This window comes from Vombatus ursinus, unplaced genomic scaffold (assembly GCF_900497805.2).
Source record: "Vombatus ursinus unplaced genomic scaffold, bare-nosed wombat genome assembly UNPS02014932.1, whole genome shotgun sequence".
Taxonomy (NCBI): Eukaryota; Metazoa; Chordata; class Mammalia; order Diprotodontia; family Vombatidae; genus Vombatus; species Vombatus ursinus.
In genome coordinates, this window is record NW_020954710.1 from 9,002,097 (window position 1) to 9,017,043 (window position 14,947).

Genomic DNA, 14,947 nt, shown 5'->3' on the forward strand with positions numbered 1-14,947 from the left:
ACACACACACACACACACACACACACACACACACACACACACGGCTTTAGACTATGCAGTACTAAACTTGATTTAGATCAGTGTGAACAAGTGTTAGCATTTCTTCAAATTTTATGCACTTAGATGCATCTCCTAAAATCACTTTGGTAGTGGGAGAAGTCCAAAGACTAACAGTTGTCAGTTTTTTAAATTTCCATTTCTCCCCCGTCACCACAAGCTGAATTGAATCTAATTAAAGCATGGCATGGTAGAGAGAGGGCTGGCCTTGGAGGCAGGAAGACCTAGATTCAGATGCCAGCTGAGTGGCCCTGGCCCAGTTGCTCAGCTTCTCTGAGCCTTGTAGAGCCTCGCCTTTAAAACTAAGTTCAGGACAAGGCTGAAGTCAGCTTTGTTCTGCCGTTGCAGCAGTCATGGGTCTTTGGCACAATCACACTACTTCAGTAGAATTGAATCATTAAGTGTTATCCTTGAGGCAGAGTAGAACTGGGATTAGGAGGAGACAGTCATGCCACCGATGGACAGAATTACAACCAGTCTATCATGTGCCTGCCCGTGGCGGGGAGGGGCGAGGGTCTAATCGTTCCATAAATTTGGCCCGCTGTGTTTTCCTTAACTCACCGGGAGCTTTATATCAGTTTTCTCCACCCATACGGTGGGCAGCAGTAGATCATTCAGACAGTCTAAGCAGTCATCCCTTGCTCTCCCTGATGACTATACTGGCTCATTCTTTTTGTTTTTTTTTTTCTCTTGTCCTTTCTTTTTTTGGGGGGGGGGGGGGGATTGTATCTTATTCAGTTTCAGATATCTGCCTCTCTCTTCCCCAGTGATCCATCATCCCTTGTAAGCCATCGGGCAAAGCTAGCCAGCACACCACTGGTCTCCGACATCCTGCACCCACGTCCGTGTACTTCCTTGCTTGCACTGTGTTGATTGGCCCTTGCTCATGGCACAGGCACCTTGCCTTAGCCCTTTGGGGGGACTCTCAATTCCTGCTTCGTCCGAGACTCTAGCATTCCATGACTTGCAGCCAGATTTACGGCCTCACCGGAAGAATACTGGCGGTCAAAAGATGAGCCTCTGTCTCAGGGCGAAGCTTGGGGTCCTTCAAAAGAACTTGGCAGAACTTAGATCCACACTGTGCAGCAGAGTTAGAATGAAATCCTTTGGGTACGCCTTGGGTTCAGGGTGAGCCTGGCTCATGCCAGGTGCCCCAGATGGTAGGGCTTGGATGCATCCGGCAGAGCTGGAGAAGAACCGTGTTTGAAGTTCTTTTAATTAAAGTGTAGATTTGGCTTGTGAGGAGATCCTTTTTAGTGGATGCAGAAACCAAAACCTTATGACCATACTAAAGCTCCAGGGACCAAGAGAAATTAAGCACATTCCAAGTGCCACTCAAGTCAGTTTTGCATTGCTGAGTTAAAAATCCTTTTTTTGCCATTAAAGTTGTGCCTTATGTTGCAGAAATAATTTTTTTATGAGTTCTTGCCATCCTTTCCTCTCTCTCTGTCTCTCTGTCTCTTACACACACACACACACCCCCAATGGGGTTAAGGGACTTGCCCAGGGTCACACAGCTAGGAAGTGCCTGAGGCTGGACGTGAACTTAGATCCCCCTCACTCCAGGCCAGCTGCTCTATCCACTGCACACCTATCTGCAGCCATCCTTTCTTCTCAGTAAATGTAAAGTCTCTTTTCAGAGGACTAGCTATCCGGTGACCTTAAATTCCAAAGAATGCAATCACTGGTAGGTCTTAGGAAGATTGAAGGGTCTTGAAGAACTCAGATAACAACCCCTCCCCTCCCCTCTCCTTCTATTTCTTTTTCTCCCCTCCCCTTCCTTCCACTCCAAGGACCTTTTGCAAAACTGCACAGCAGAGGAGTCCAGGAATCTGCTTTGGTATTCACAGCTAAGAAATCACAGAACCTAGAATAGCAGTTGAGAGGTTTTGTATGAGTAATCAATAAACTAAATTAAAATTAAGGTTAAATAATCAGTGTCTTGGCAATGGGTGAGAGATTGGTAAATCTGTGCAGCATATACTGGTATAATCTATAAGATAATTCCAAAGGATTTCTAATGTTAACCATGCAGGTCCATCCCCATTGGGTCATTCATAACAGCCCATGCGCTTTCGTGTACCCATTCATTTTATGCTGACTGACTTTAAGGGGCCACTGTGTACAAAATATCGTGCTAGGCTGGAGCTGGATAAGATAAAAATGATAAAACCCAGCCCCTGCCCACAAGGAGTTTACAATCTAGTGATTAAATAGGTTTTAAAAGGCCTCTCTGCTGTGAATAAAAGGGAAGCTAATGCAGCAGTCAGATCTCATTCTCTATTTCTGTCCTTTGGAAGTCCAGTCATTTGGCTGGCCTAATGTATGTGTAGAGTGACTACAGAAGGATATAGAGCATAAAACTATTACCTAATGGTTTGATTAGGGTGGTCGAAATGAGGGATTTTGGGGTTTTTTGTTTTTTCTTGAAGAAAAAAATCTAGTAATATAATAGCCGCCATTCATATGGTACTTTGAAGTTTTCCAAACCCTTTATATGTATTCTCCTTTAAGCTTTAACAGTTTTGTGAGGTGTGGGTACTCAGGTGTTATTTATTTATCCCCATGTTACAGATGAAGATACAAGCTAGAGAAGTTAAGTAACTTACTCATCCATAGATGTGCTAATTAGTGACAAATTTGAACGCAGGTCTTCCTGACTGACACTGAATGTAGAATACTTCTTCGAACAAAATGCCTCTAAATTTCTAAGTGGAAATCTCTCAGAATGATCACAGAAACCATGATCTGATGGTAAACAGCGTCAGACTTAGGATTTTAGGTTTTGGTTAATTCTGCTTCTAAGTTTTTGCACCAGTGTAGCCTCTTGTTCTAGGTTTGGCCTTCTTTCTTTGCCTCAGTTTTTTCCGTCTGTAAACTTGGGGCAGCGCTGTATAGTAGTCCTTCAGAACCTCTGAAGAAAAGTAGCTTCATGACTTTGGAAGTGTAAATTATCACAAGTTCAGACTTCCTGATCATTGTAGGGACCGTCAGATGTAAAGATTGTATATTTCAGGCATTTGTGATTTCATCTATCTGGGTCAAGGGTGGGGAACCTGCAGCCTCCAGGCCCATGTGGTCCCCGAAGGGCTGAACTTGAGGACCTAGTGGGCCACGTGGGGCCTCGAGGCCAAAAGTTCCCCACCCAGGATCTGGGTGCTTCTTTCTCTGACAGATCCAGATTCCTGTAGGCCTTCCTTAGATGACCTTCATGAGTTGCTTTGGAACCTAAAGGATTTTGCTGAGGCTGATCTTTGAATCATAGATGTGCTTGCTGCCCGATACTGGTCTACTTAAAACCTTCCAGCCAGAAGTTGGGCTTCCCTGGCAAATCTTCCACCCCAAGGTACGGCATCAGAAGAGAGGAATTTAAATCCTGTATAATGCAGACAGATAGACTGAGGCATTTCAAGCTACTACGGAGGAGACTTCTCCAGTAACTTAGCTATTCCATGTATTGTTTCCTCAGTGCTCCTAATAGCCTCCTCTTGAAACCAGGCTTCTTAACCATTTTTGTGCTCTGGACACCTTGGGCAGTGTCTGGGGGAGCTTGGAGATCCTACTTAGAATCATATTTTTAAATGCATTGAGTAAAATACAGAGGATTGCAAAGGAAACCCAATTACTTGGAAATACAGCTGTCAAAATATTTTTAAAAACCAAGTTTATGGACTCCAGGTTAAAAACCCTTATATTAAAAAAAAAATCTCAATAGAAGCCTAAATTCAGAGCTTTTGATTTCAGTGAGCCAGGCTCTGATTAGAACAGATGTGGTATGGTCAAAGAGCCCTCCCCTCCCCTGGGTGTCAGACCAGCCCTTGAGTCGTGACTGCAGCTCGCTAGCCAGTGTGACCATCAGCGTGACCTAACGCCACTAAGCCTCAGTCTCTTTATCTGCAGCATCGCTCTACCTACATTACTGGGTTATTATGAAGGAAATGTTTTGCAAATTGTAGGTATTGAATATCCTTTCTTAGCTAAAAAAAATTAACCCCTAAGCTCTTGAACTGTACAGACAGACCTTCAATTCAGTAATGGTTGTTTTCAGAGGTCAAATATGAATAACAAGTACTGGTCATATCTGGGGTCTCCTAAAATTAAGCCTCTCAGAATCAAAAACCCATGGAATTTGTCATGTCCAAAGCCACTTCAGTTCTTTTCTGTACAAGCTCCTTCTGTTCTCCAGGGCGGAGCTATGATGCTTTCAGTATAATACGTGATCTCTCAGATAGGTAGTGAAGTAGTTTTTGTAGATAAATGTTTAAAAAGTCTGAGGAGACCATTTTTCACTCTGAATACACAGAAATCAGGTTCTGAAACCAGATTGAAAAGAGGAAATTACATCACACTTTCAAATAAGGAAGCAGCAGGCAGAAGTGGATGAGTTGTAGGACAAAAATGTGCCCTCCCAATTGCTTCTGAGATTCATTAATGAGATCAGGTGGCCAGGTGAGCAAATCTAGGTTAATGTCTTAAAGTAATGTCAGTTCCTGCTACACTCCGGGGTTTTCTGAACACTCTAAACTTAAACTAGATCTTTCTCAAGGGGGTGCATAGTATCAGGCTTAAGTTTGTTGTTGTTTTTCTAATGTAAAATTACTTGAAGGGGACAGCTTGGTATAAGGAAGAGAACTTTGAATTTAGAGCCAGAATAAGTGGGATTGGATCCCTACTCGGCTACTTACTACAGTCACTTATAGAAGCCAGACCCCACTTTCCGCATCTGTGAAATGGAAGATTTTGATTAGATCACCATCAGGGAGTCTTCCAGCTCAAGATCTGAAGTTAAAAGACCCTGGGTTTTGACCTCCAACTCCTTCTCCTGCCCAGGGTTAGGGGTCATTCTACCTCCTTCCTGGCCTCTCCTTTGCTAATAGTTTTACTCCAAGAATACACGCTGTCTACCACCTTTGTCAATTGAAACTTCTTTCTTAGCATATCTTAATTTTTGAAATGACTTGATTTTTACATGATTTTCATTTCTCTCTCTATTCCTTACCCCTCCTCGGCCTCAGGGCCATCCCCCATAACAAAGAAGGGAAGGTAGAACACAAGCCAGGTCATCAGAACCACACTGTAGCCTCCCCCCCCCTTTTTCCCTTGTGGGAATTGTTTTTCCTGGTCCTGCTGGCTTCACTTTATCTGTTCCTGAAAGTCTTCCCAGGCTTCTTCATTCATCCTATTCATTGTTTCTTACAGAATAGATTCCATTGCATTCATGAACTTGGGTTTGTAGCCACTCCCCAGATGCTGGCCTGGGCCTTCCAACCTCAAGGCCCTTGAGCTTGACCCTTGAAGCTTTCTCCTGCTATATGCCTGGTAGAAGAGAATACTTGGACTTCACCTAGGCGCTAATCTCCTCATTTGCATTGCAGTTCTGAGTCTCCACAGCCAACAGATTAGATTGTAAACTTCTTGAAAGCCAGGATGGTATTTTATTCATCTTTGCTTCAATCCCTCATGCTTAGCTACATCTTTGCATATCCTAGTGGCTTAATAGATGTTTGAATTGATAAAATGAAAGCCCTTTGTAAATTGTAAAGCATTCATAGTAATTCCTTCTATATTTGTTTATTATTACTAGGAAGCAAAAGATTAGGGAAACCTGAAATTCATTGAGCAGGAAATGACCTTTGTAGTACCTTCTAATTTCTCCAAATAAACTAGGATGTAGCAATGTAAATGGTAGATTCTAAGCCAGGGTTGCCTCTTTAGGTCATTGTATTTTGACTCGGTCTACAAAAATATTCCATTTTTAGAATTTGGGAAATCACCTCAAATATATAATTAGTAGGTAAGTTTCCAACACTCATATTCAACACTCCCTAGAATTGTTGCCCATTCTTACCTTTTCTAATGCCAATCATTAACATCAATTTAAAACCATTCCTTTTCCATCCAGACTTTCTCTGAGTTCCAACAACATGTGGGTCTCCAACAAAACTGTTCATCTAAACCAGTGAGCCTTAGTCTAGTAATTATTTTTAAAAGAGGCAAGAATGAGAAGCAAATTTTCTTTTAATTTGGCCGTAATTATATGGCGCTTTCTCGGGTAGGCCTTTTTGATCATGTGATGATGGCAGAGTATGGTGTGGTGGAAGCGGCTCTGGTCTTGGGGTCAGCTAGCCATGGTGCCATTGGATGCCTGTGTATGACCAGGGGTGAGGCTTTTGACCTCTTAGGAACAACCACTGCCTCGGCCAAAGAGCCCCTTTCAGCTGCCTATGAATTACAATGCTGAGAGAGCATTACCTTGGGAGCTGCTGGATTTTTGACACCCCAGTGAAGGTGCAAGACTGTTTGGTAAATTTTTAGGAAGCCAGAGTTTTTGTGGCCTGGGTTATTTGGGCCTGGGCCTAGATTGTGCTGCCCAGAACATCTTAATCTAATCATATTTTTGTCATTTCATAGCAGTAGAAAGGCACACATTGTATTTTCAGGTGTTAATTTCTCTGCAAAGATTTTTTTTCCTTTAATAACCTTTGCTTTCCAATGAATTTAAACCAGAACTAAATTCGAAAGGGAAGCATTTTAGGAACCCACTTTGATGAATATTAATTAGACAAACTGAGCTTGGTTCTTTACTAAACTCGAGGTTTCACCTTATTGATTATGAACATTAGAATATAAAATTTAGAGGGAGGGTGGTGGCTCATCTTCATTAAGGTTTCCAGGTTGGTGTAGGGGAAAGAGCACTCACTGCTGGGAAGACTTGGAGACTTGAGTTTGCATCCCAGCCCTCCTACTAAGCGACCTGGAAGTCCCTGACTTGGGTTCTGCACCTGTTAAACAAGGGCTTTGGATCAGCTGGTCTCTGAGATCTTTTCCATCTGTTTCATTCTATGATATATTTATTCAGTTCCTATTACATGCTAGGTGCCATAGAGGGATTGCTTTTTTTTTTTTTTTTTTTTAATGTGAGGTATGGCCCTGACCCTGGGGAGCTTATAATCTATGATGAACACAAATTAAATTGTTTGTCTCTTCACATGTGGCACATTGCCCTTTTGAGTCCACAATCCAAGGCTATTTTCCATTTGGGGAGAACATGCAATGATATTGCCTTCCTCACGTCTGCCATTCAAGCAAGTAGGAAGTTCGGACAGTTTCATAACACGACCCATTCACAATTCCCCATTGAAATTTAGAGGCAGGTCAACCTTCTATGAATACACAAAGGCACTATTGTGGTTAGGAAGGAGCTGGCTCAGTGAATACAATTCTTTTATATATAAAAAAATTTTTTTTTCCTTCAGAAAGCTAACAAGTAGGTGATGGAAACAATGATTGAAAAATAACTTTTCCTAGAATGTGTAAATAGTTTTAAGTGTCCATTGAAATGTAAGCCTAAAATTCCAAGGCAATTTCAGAACAGGGAATAGTTACACAATCATTCTGTTGAAAGCTAAGATTTAGATGGCATTAGGAGGCTGACACAGTAATTACGAGGAGTGCTTGTTGGCGGCCATACAGGTGGGGGTTGGGCCTCCTCCAATGGCCTGGGGCTTTTTCCTGTAATCTGAATGAGTGATCTTCATACGGGTGCTTTCAAACTACTTAAATACCATATTCTCCTTCCTATCTAGCCTTTCATTTTTATATTACCACAGATACTTTCCCTATGGTCTTGCCAGTGCTTGTAGTATGCTTAGAAAAACCACCATGTGACTACTTAGGACCAATGTGCTGACAGCTGGTCTGAGGACAGGCAAACTAGTCGTCCTCGCGCCCCCCCCCCCCCCAAGTCTCATTTGACTCAAATAGTAAATGGAGAGAAAACACATTTGCTCAGAATCCACAAGCAAGTATTAATCTGCAGACCTAGGGCAGCTGAATTCCGGGGTAATTTTCCTTTAATAAACAAGTGATATTTGTTGGACACTGAAATGGGGGAGGAAATACATGCCTCCTTCTGAAATGGGTCTCCAACATGCCGCCCAGATTATTACCTTGCATAACAATGAGCTCACACAAATCTGTCTTTGGAAGAGGAACTCTGATGTTTCTTCGTGGTCTTGGGTTTAAATAGAGCTGAGCAAGTCACTCTTTGCTATCTCATCACTGATCTCAGTTGACCTGTTCTACTCTGTGACCCATAGAATGCCAATATACGTGTAGTCCTTCTGACATGAAATAAGCGTGTGAGAGCATTTTTAAGGCCTTTAGGTGAAATAATTAGATGCTAGGTGCTCAGTAAGGTTTGTGCTTGATAAATGAGATGGACTTATGTTTCTTACTGAAGGGGTAAATCCACCTTCCAGGCACCTAGGGAACTTTGAACAAACGACATGGGGACTGGGGAGCCATGGGAGGATAGGGCAAATTTGAAAGGGCTGAGGGGGACTCCAGAGTTAGTAAACAACAGCCTTAAGTTTGGAACCCTCTGGATTAGGCAAAGTTTACTTACATCCTATGTAACTCATGCCTTAGAGCTAGGCAAGGCCTGAATTCTCCAGCATTCCACCAAGGAGAATGTGGAGAATGTACTTTTACATCTGTGTGCTTTTATTTTTTAAAGTGGGGGAGGGGAGCACGGAGTAGGTCACTGAATAGTATAGCTCTTCTAAAGCCATTAAACTTGCAGAACTTGATTTTCACAGGATCCTGGAAATGAGACGGTCTGCAGAAATAGCCACTGGTGTCTTAAGGAAAGGGCCAGCTGGGTGACACAGTGCATGGAATCTTTCTGAGTTTAAATCCAGCCTGAGACATTTACTAGCCGTGTGACCCTGGGCAAGCCACTTTCCCCCCGTTTGCCTCAGTTTCCTCATCTGTAAAGTGAGCTGGAGAAGCAAATGGCAAACTGCTCCGGTATCTTTGCCAAGAAAACCCCAAATGGGGTCATGGAGAGTCAGAGCTACCTGAACAACAGCAGTCTTAAGTAAGGAAATCCCTGTATAACTGGCCTTTCTCTCTGTCCCGTGGCCCGAACAAATACTGAGTCAATACAAATGCTCTTGTGTGGGTTGCCCTGATGCCATGCCTTGGAATCAGTCGTACGTCTTTAATTTAGACTTTAGGTCTTAGTGATAGATCTGTGCTGGAGAGAAGCTTGAGGAGCCAGGGAGCTCCGAGGCCCACAGAGGTTGTGGGACTTGCACGGGGTCACAGAGTTACAAGTGTCGGGGTATTTGGATGAAGGTCCTGCTGACCTGTGCTCCTCTTGGTGAAGGACCTTTTCCAGATGGGCTTTCCCTGGAGGGCAGGAGCAGAAGGGCAGGATGGACTTTTCACTTCTTCGGGCACAGGGGGACCGATCTACCAGAAGGTTAGACAAAGGCTCGTGTGCTTTGGCTCTCGGAGAGCGCGGCCATCATGCCCCGTCTGACCTTGTGGTCAGGTCTGCTTTTGTTGGCACCACCTCCCTTCCCTCGTTTCTCCCCCGTTCTGCTGAAATATTTCAAGCCTTGGCCTGGGGTCTACCAACATGGTCTTTAGTACCCTCCAGTAACTTTGATTGTGAAGTCAGTCCTGGGGAATACTTCTCATCTGGGATTTCCTGGGCATTTAGCAATCACTTTGTCCCTGAATGAGTAAATATTTTTCCCTGAAAAATCCAGAAACCCCATAAACAGGCGCTATTTCATTGGTGATTGCTTCGTTTCTGCTACTCCTCTTCTCACATCTCTTTCTTCTCCAAGGGAATGAAAGCTGCTGGCTCACTGCAAACCCCTGAGGTGCAAAAGCATCGAGGCATCGAGAGGAAGACACAATGTCATCGGCAGGAGTTGCTGCTCAGGAAATCAGAGTCCCATTAAAGACTGGATTTCTGCGGAATGGCCAAGCCATGGGAAGCCTGAAGACCTGTTGGGGAAGCCGAAAAGGGTTCGAGAAGTAAGTAAGTGGGGAGAGAACCTCCTTCTAATCTGCCCTGTCTCTGCAAGGCCCACCTGATCGAGCTCCACCTCGGCTTTGTTTTGTTTAAAGGAGACGTGAGCACTCTGATTGCTTTTTCGTGACTAATTGAGACGTGTTTTTCTTTTTAGCAACTTTTTAAATATTGACCCAATAACGATGGCCTACAACCTGAATTCCACCACCCAGCAGCACCTGACAACCTTTGGTATGTATCTCTCTTGAAAGCTGGAGTCAAGTGGAATTAAGCATTTGGGGGTAAAGCTTGGGGTGAGGAGGGTTTTGTCCTGTGGCCTCATGTAAAAAAAATGAGCAACAGTCTGAAACATTTGAAACAGTCGCCTGACCTCTAGTGGCAACAGCTGGGTGGAAATAGAGATGGCTTTTTTCTTTTCTTTTCTTTTTTTTTTTCTTAAGAAATGAGAAAATATTTATTAAATGCTCACTAAGTGTCAAATCCCGTGCTGAGCACCAGGGGAAAAAATTAAAAGTCAGGATGATCCTTGATCTCCTGGGAGCTCACATTCCAATTAAGGGGACCCACCATCTTGAGCGGGCTTCACAGACATAGCTTTTTAATTGCTGCAGCCACCAATTTTATTAACCCGAGTCTGAAGCACGGGCTTATTAGAGTTAGGAATTCAGTTCCAATCCCAGCGGTGATGCTGACTTACCTGGAAGAAGCCTGGATGGAGAGATGAAGAAGGTGCTGGCCTGAGTCACTGCCATGTTTGAGAGCTAAAGATGGAGGCAGGGTTAGTCTATTCTGTCAGTGAGAGATGGGTATAGAGTGCACTTAGTGTGAACATCTCGGTCTGCAGATTTTGTCAAGAGCTGCTTATCGGGCCAAGCCCAGGAATCCCCTGTCGCAATCCTTAGGATGGAGCAGCCAAGTTCTCTCCTTATCTCCCTCATGCCCCGCATGCCTCGTGCTGTCACCCTCCTGAAATGGCGAGGCTGGTGCCGTGTGGTGTTCATATAAATTATATGCTGCTCCCCTTCTGTGAATTGTGCACACGTCACACCGTTTGCCTGAGATGTGTGGGTGTGCACTGTGCTCATGTCCAAAAGTAGATAGAGAAGATAATTTGTTCTTTGAACCAGTTCATGCACATGAACAATCTTCTGTTCTCTAATTACACCTATCCTTGACTGAGTGTTCTCAGGGTTACACCAGGAAAGTATTTCACTAATAGAGGTGTTTGGTTAGGCAGAGAGCTACCCGAGGTGGAGATAGCTGAGGCTCCACACACAGTGGGAAAACGAGATCTCGTATTAACATCTCCTGTTTATTCTAGGGCACATTTCAAAACCTGTCCCAGTGAATGGCCATTGCTTCGCCGAAAACTGTTTCCGGACTCCCTCGCAGATGAAGTCGGGCTTGCCGCCCCTCATTATTTCCCCCAGTGAACACTTTGGAAAGAGTGAAGAGGACCATGTTGCTTGTGGTGTTAAGAAACTCTCCGTGAATGGGGTCTGTGCTGCTTCCAGGAGTCCCCCCCCTCACACCTGTAAAAAACGGACCTTCCCTATTCTGCTCGGTGACTTCTGGGGAGCGGGGTTCCAGGCCCCTTCCCCCCCTGCCTATCTCCGAGGACTTTTCTCCAGATGACACAGACTGTGAGGTAGAATTTATAACGAGCTCAGACACAGACTTCCTCTTAGAAGACTGTTCGCTTTCTGTCTTTAAGTACGGGGTTCCAGGCAGACGAAGCTTCCGTGGGTGTGGGCAGATCAATTATGCGTATTTTGACGCCCCAGCTATAGAAGATGGGAGGCCGACATCTGACCAAAATGAAAATGTACAAAACTCAACTCCTCTTCTTCAGCAGTCCCACCGGAAATTACGAAGGTCCCATTCAGGACCAGCTGGATCCTTTAACAAGCCAGCTTCGCGGCTGTCCAGCCACTTACATCGAGCTTCTCCTAATTCAGATGAAGATAAACCAGAAGTCCCCCCCAGAGTTCCCATACCTCCCAGGCCAGTGAAGCCAGATTACAGAAGGTGGTCAGCGGAAGTTACTTCCAGCACATACAGTGATGAAGACAGGCCTCCCAAAGTGCCTCCGAGAGAACCTTTATCACGGAGTAACTCCCGCACGCCAAGTCCTAAAAGCCTTCCATCTTACCTCAATGGGGTCATGCCCCCTACGCAGAGCTTTGCCCCTGATCCCAAATACGTCAGCAGCAAAGCGTTGCAAAGACAGAACAGTGAAGGGTCTGCCAGCAAGGGTCCTTGCATTCTGCCCATCATTGAAAATGGAAAGAAGGTGAGTTCAACGCATTATTACCTACTACCTGAGAGGCCGCCATATCTGGACAAATACGAGAAGTTCTTTAGGGAAACAGAAGAAACCAGTGCTGTGAGCGCCCCGGTTAAGCCACCGTCCAGTGACTGCAGGACAGCTATAGTGATCGAAAAGCTGGACTCCAAAGCGAAAATGGACCTTGAGGGCCAGGGGAAACGCAAGCATTTGTCCTACGTGGTTTCTCCCTAAACTCTGGGAATATCATTCAGCAATGGCACAGAGCGAGCCCAGTGAGCTCTCTGGGGCAAACTTAGTTCTGGTGAGGTCTGCCGAAGGTCTCGCGGCAAGGTAAACAGCTGAAGTCTCTCTGTCTTGAAGAGAAGGCGGTAAATCAACTGTAAGGTGTTGTTATGAGAATCCCTCAGTTTTCTTTTGGAGAAAAGTCTTTTTATTCAAGTCTATGTAATTTAAAGATGTGATGTTGGGGGGGAGGGGAAACATATCTATATATCTATATATATCTATATATATATCTATATAGGAACTTGTGGTATAACCATAGTTACAGGTTAACCAGTTAGTTACTATCTTAGAGTAATATATATATATATTCAGAGTAATAAAAAAAAAAATTCAAGCTGGAGAAATTAGACTGTGCTGCCAGACTGAAAACTGAGCAAGTGAACGGACAGTATTGTTTCATTCAGAACCACAGAAGGTTCTGCTTTAGTGGGACTGGGGGCTTTGACATTTGATTTCTTTTTCCTCTTTTGAGTTTGACTTCTCTACAAAAACCTGGGCCTACATTAGCAAGGAGCATGGGTTGGGATGTACTAGCCCATTTCAAAAATCACCTGCAAAGTCTGATTGACTTCTTTTGGCAAACATTATGCTACCTGTACGTATCTCCCACACTTGGAAAAAAGGAAGAAATCGAAATGAGTAGGTAATGGTCACGTAGAATTAGTCTTCTTTTTTTTTTTCTTCATGGTGCCTTCTACGTTCTTTTTACCCACTAAAACAGCACATTACAAAAAAAAAAAAAAGCCAATTTCTCTCCCCAAGGCAGAAGGATGCATTAGCCTCTGCCTGATAGAAAAAGTACCAAGGTGTTCACACTGTCAGTTAATAGCTAATAATGAAACAGTGGTTAAGATCCAGAATCTCTTCTCATTTTTAGGTGGGTGGGTTTTTGTTGTTTTTTTTTTTTGGTTCTTGTTTTTTTTAAACTTCAGACTGTATTAACAACCGGAAGTACAACACAAGCTGGCCTTGTGTCGCTGGTTTCTATTCAGTATTTTCTGGAGGTGGTTTTGCTTTTTTAAGTGAAACGCTTCCGCTGACCAACAGCACAGCATGTCTTAATACAAGAGGTGGCATCGTTCTCTTTTTCCACCTTTGACAGTAAAACCCCAAGCAAAAGATCTGATTCACTGCTTCTGAGTCTGCACGCATTGCTTGTGTTCGCCTTTCTCTCATGCTTTCGGTGTATTTCTCCTCTCTGGAGAAGCACAGAAGGAAAGGTGCTCGTGGTGTTCTCCTAACAGTAAAAACAAGCTGTTTACAGTTTAAAACTGCTGAATGATATTATTTGAGCTATTTAAAGCTTATTATATTTTAGTACAGACTAAATGAAGGTGAAAACATTCGATAGAAAATGCACTGATTTCTGCATCATGTGTACAGTATTGGACAAAGGATTTTATTCATTTTGTTGCATTATTTTGAATAATATGTCTTTTCATTTTAATAAAGTTATAATACTTATTTATGACACCATTTGTCATGTTTCTTGCTTCTGGCTTATCTGAACCTTATCATGTAAATTTTGATATATTTTTATATCCACGGGGTGACACTGGGAATGTATTCCCTTCTCAGAGTAATGGGAAAGAACCTTGGAAACTACTAGGTGAGCTAGCCTGAATGTCAGATTCATCTTTGATAGTTAACCTGGTGTTGTCAATAGACACAGCTAACTTGAAACAGTTCCAGTCTCTCTGTCTAAGCTGTTAACAAGGTGAACATCCTGGGAAGGTTTTCTCTAGAGCTTAACACCTAGCAAGGGTCTAAATTTAGTGCCAGGGAAATGGATTATTACGGATCCTTGGGTGATAAGGTTTGTCTCTTACAAGGCAGGCTCAGTGAAGGCTGATTATGTCCTAAAACTTCAAAAGAACTTAGAAGTAATTCTGGTTTTAAGGTTTTCTGCCCTTTATCCAGAATCACCTGGTACATTATAATATAGTCTTTTTACCTTCTGCAATCATTGTCTGGTTCTCTTTATCAGTGAAATCCTGCTACTCTCAGCACTTCTCTTATTTTGCTCATTTCTACTTTTAAGTGTAATGTAGGAAGAAACTTTCTCTTTATCCTCTTTATCCAGAGGTTCTTTGACCTGCATATCTTAATCTATCCATCTTTCTCCTTTTAACCTTCTAAACTTTGTACTTTGGCCAACACCACTGCCATGCATTCTGTTCCTTTCTTAAGAATTTCAAGGTAGCTTTTATTTGGATACTAACATTTCTTTTTTTTTTTTCTTTTCGGTGAGACAACTGGGGTTAAGTGACTTGCCTATGGTCACACAGTTAGTAGATACTAACATTTCTAAGGTGTTGGACACAGATATTGACAAATAGTGGTAATTGGTTGAAAATGGGCAAAGTGGAATTAACAGGGGTTGATTCTGTCTGCCCAGACTTAATGTCAGCAACTGGAGAGAAAAGTACTCGATACCAAAGTTTGATACTAAAGTTATATGTATATGTTAGCATTTATTAAGG

General features: G+C 43.2%; 1 protein-coding gene across 1 annotated transcript in view; it reads left to right on the plus strand.

The window, feature by feature from the left end:
* Positions 1-13,246, plus strand: part of ERRFI1 (ERBB receptor feedback inhibitor 1) — a 17,583-nt gene extending 4,337 nt beyond the window's left edge. The window contains 4 exon segments of the mRNA XM_027843922.1: positions 9,699-9,891; positions 10,044-10,120; positions 11,211-11,401; positions 11,403-13,246. Of these exon segments, the coding sequence (XP_027699723.1) occupies positions 9,770-9,891; positions 10,044-10,120; positions 11,211-11,401; positions 11,403-12,410 (1,398 nt within the window). The 5' untranslated portion in view covers positions 9,699-9,769 and the 3' untranslated portion in view covers positions 12,411-13,246.
* The last annotated feature ends 1,701 nt before the right edge of the window (positions 13,247-14,947 follow it).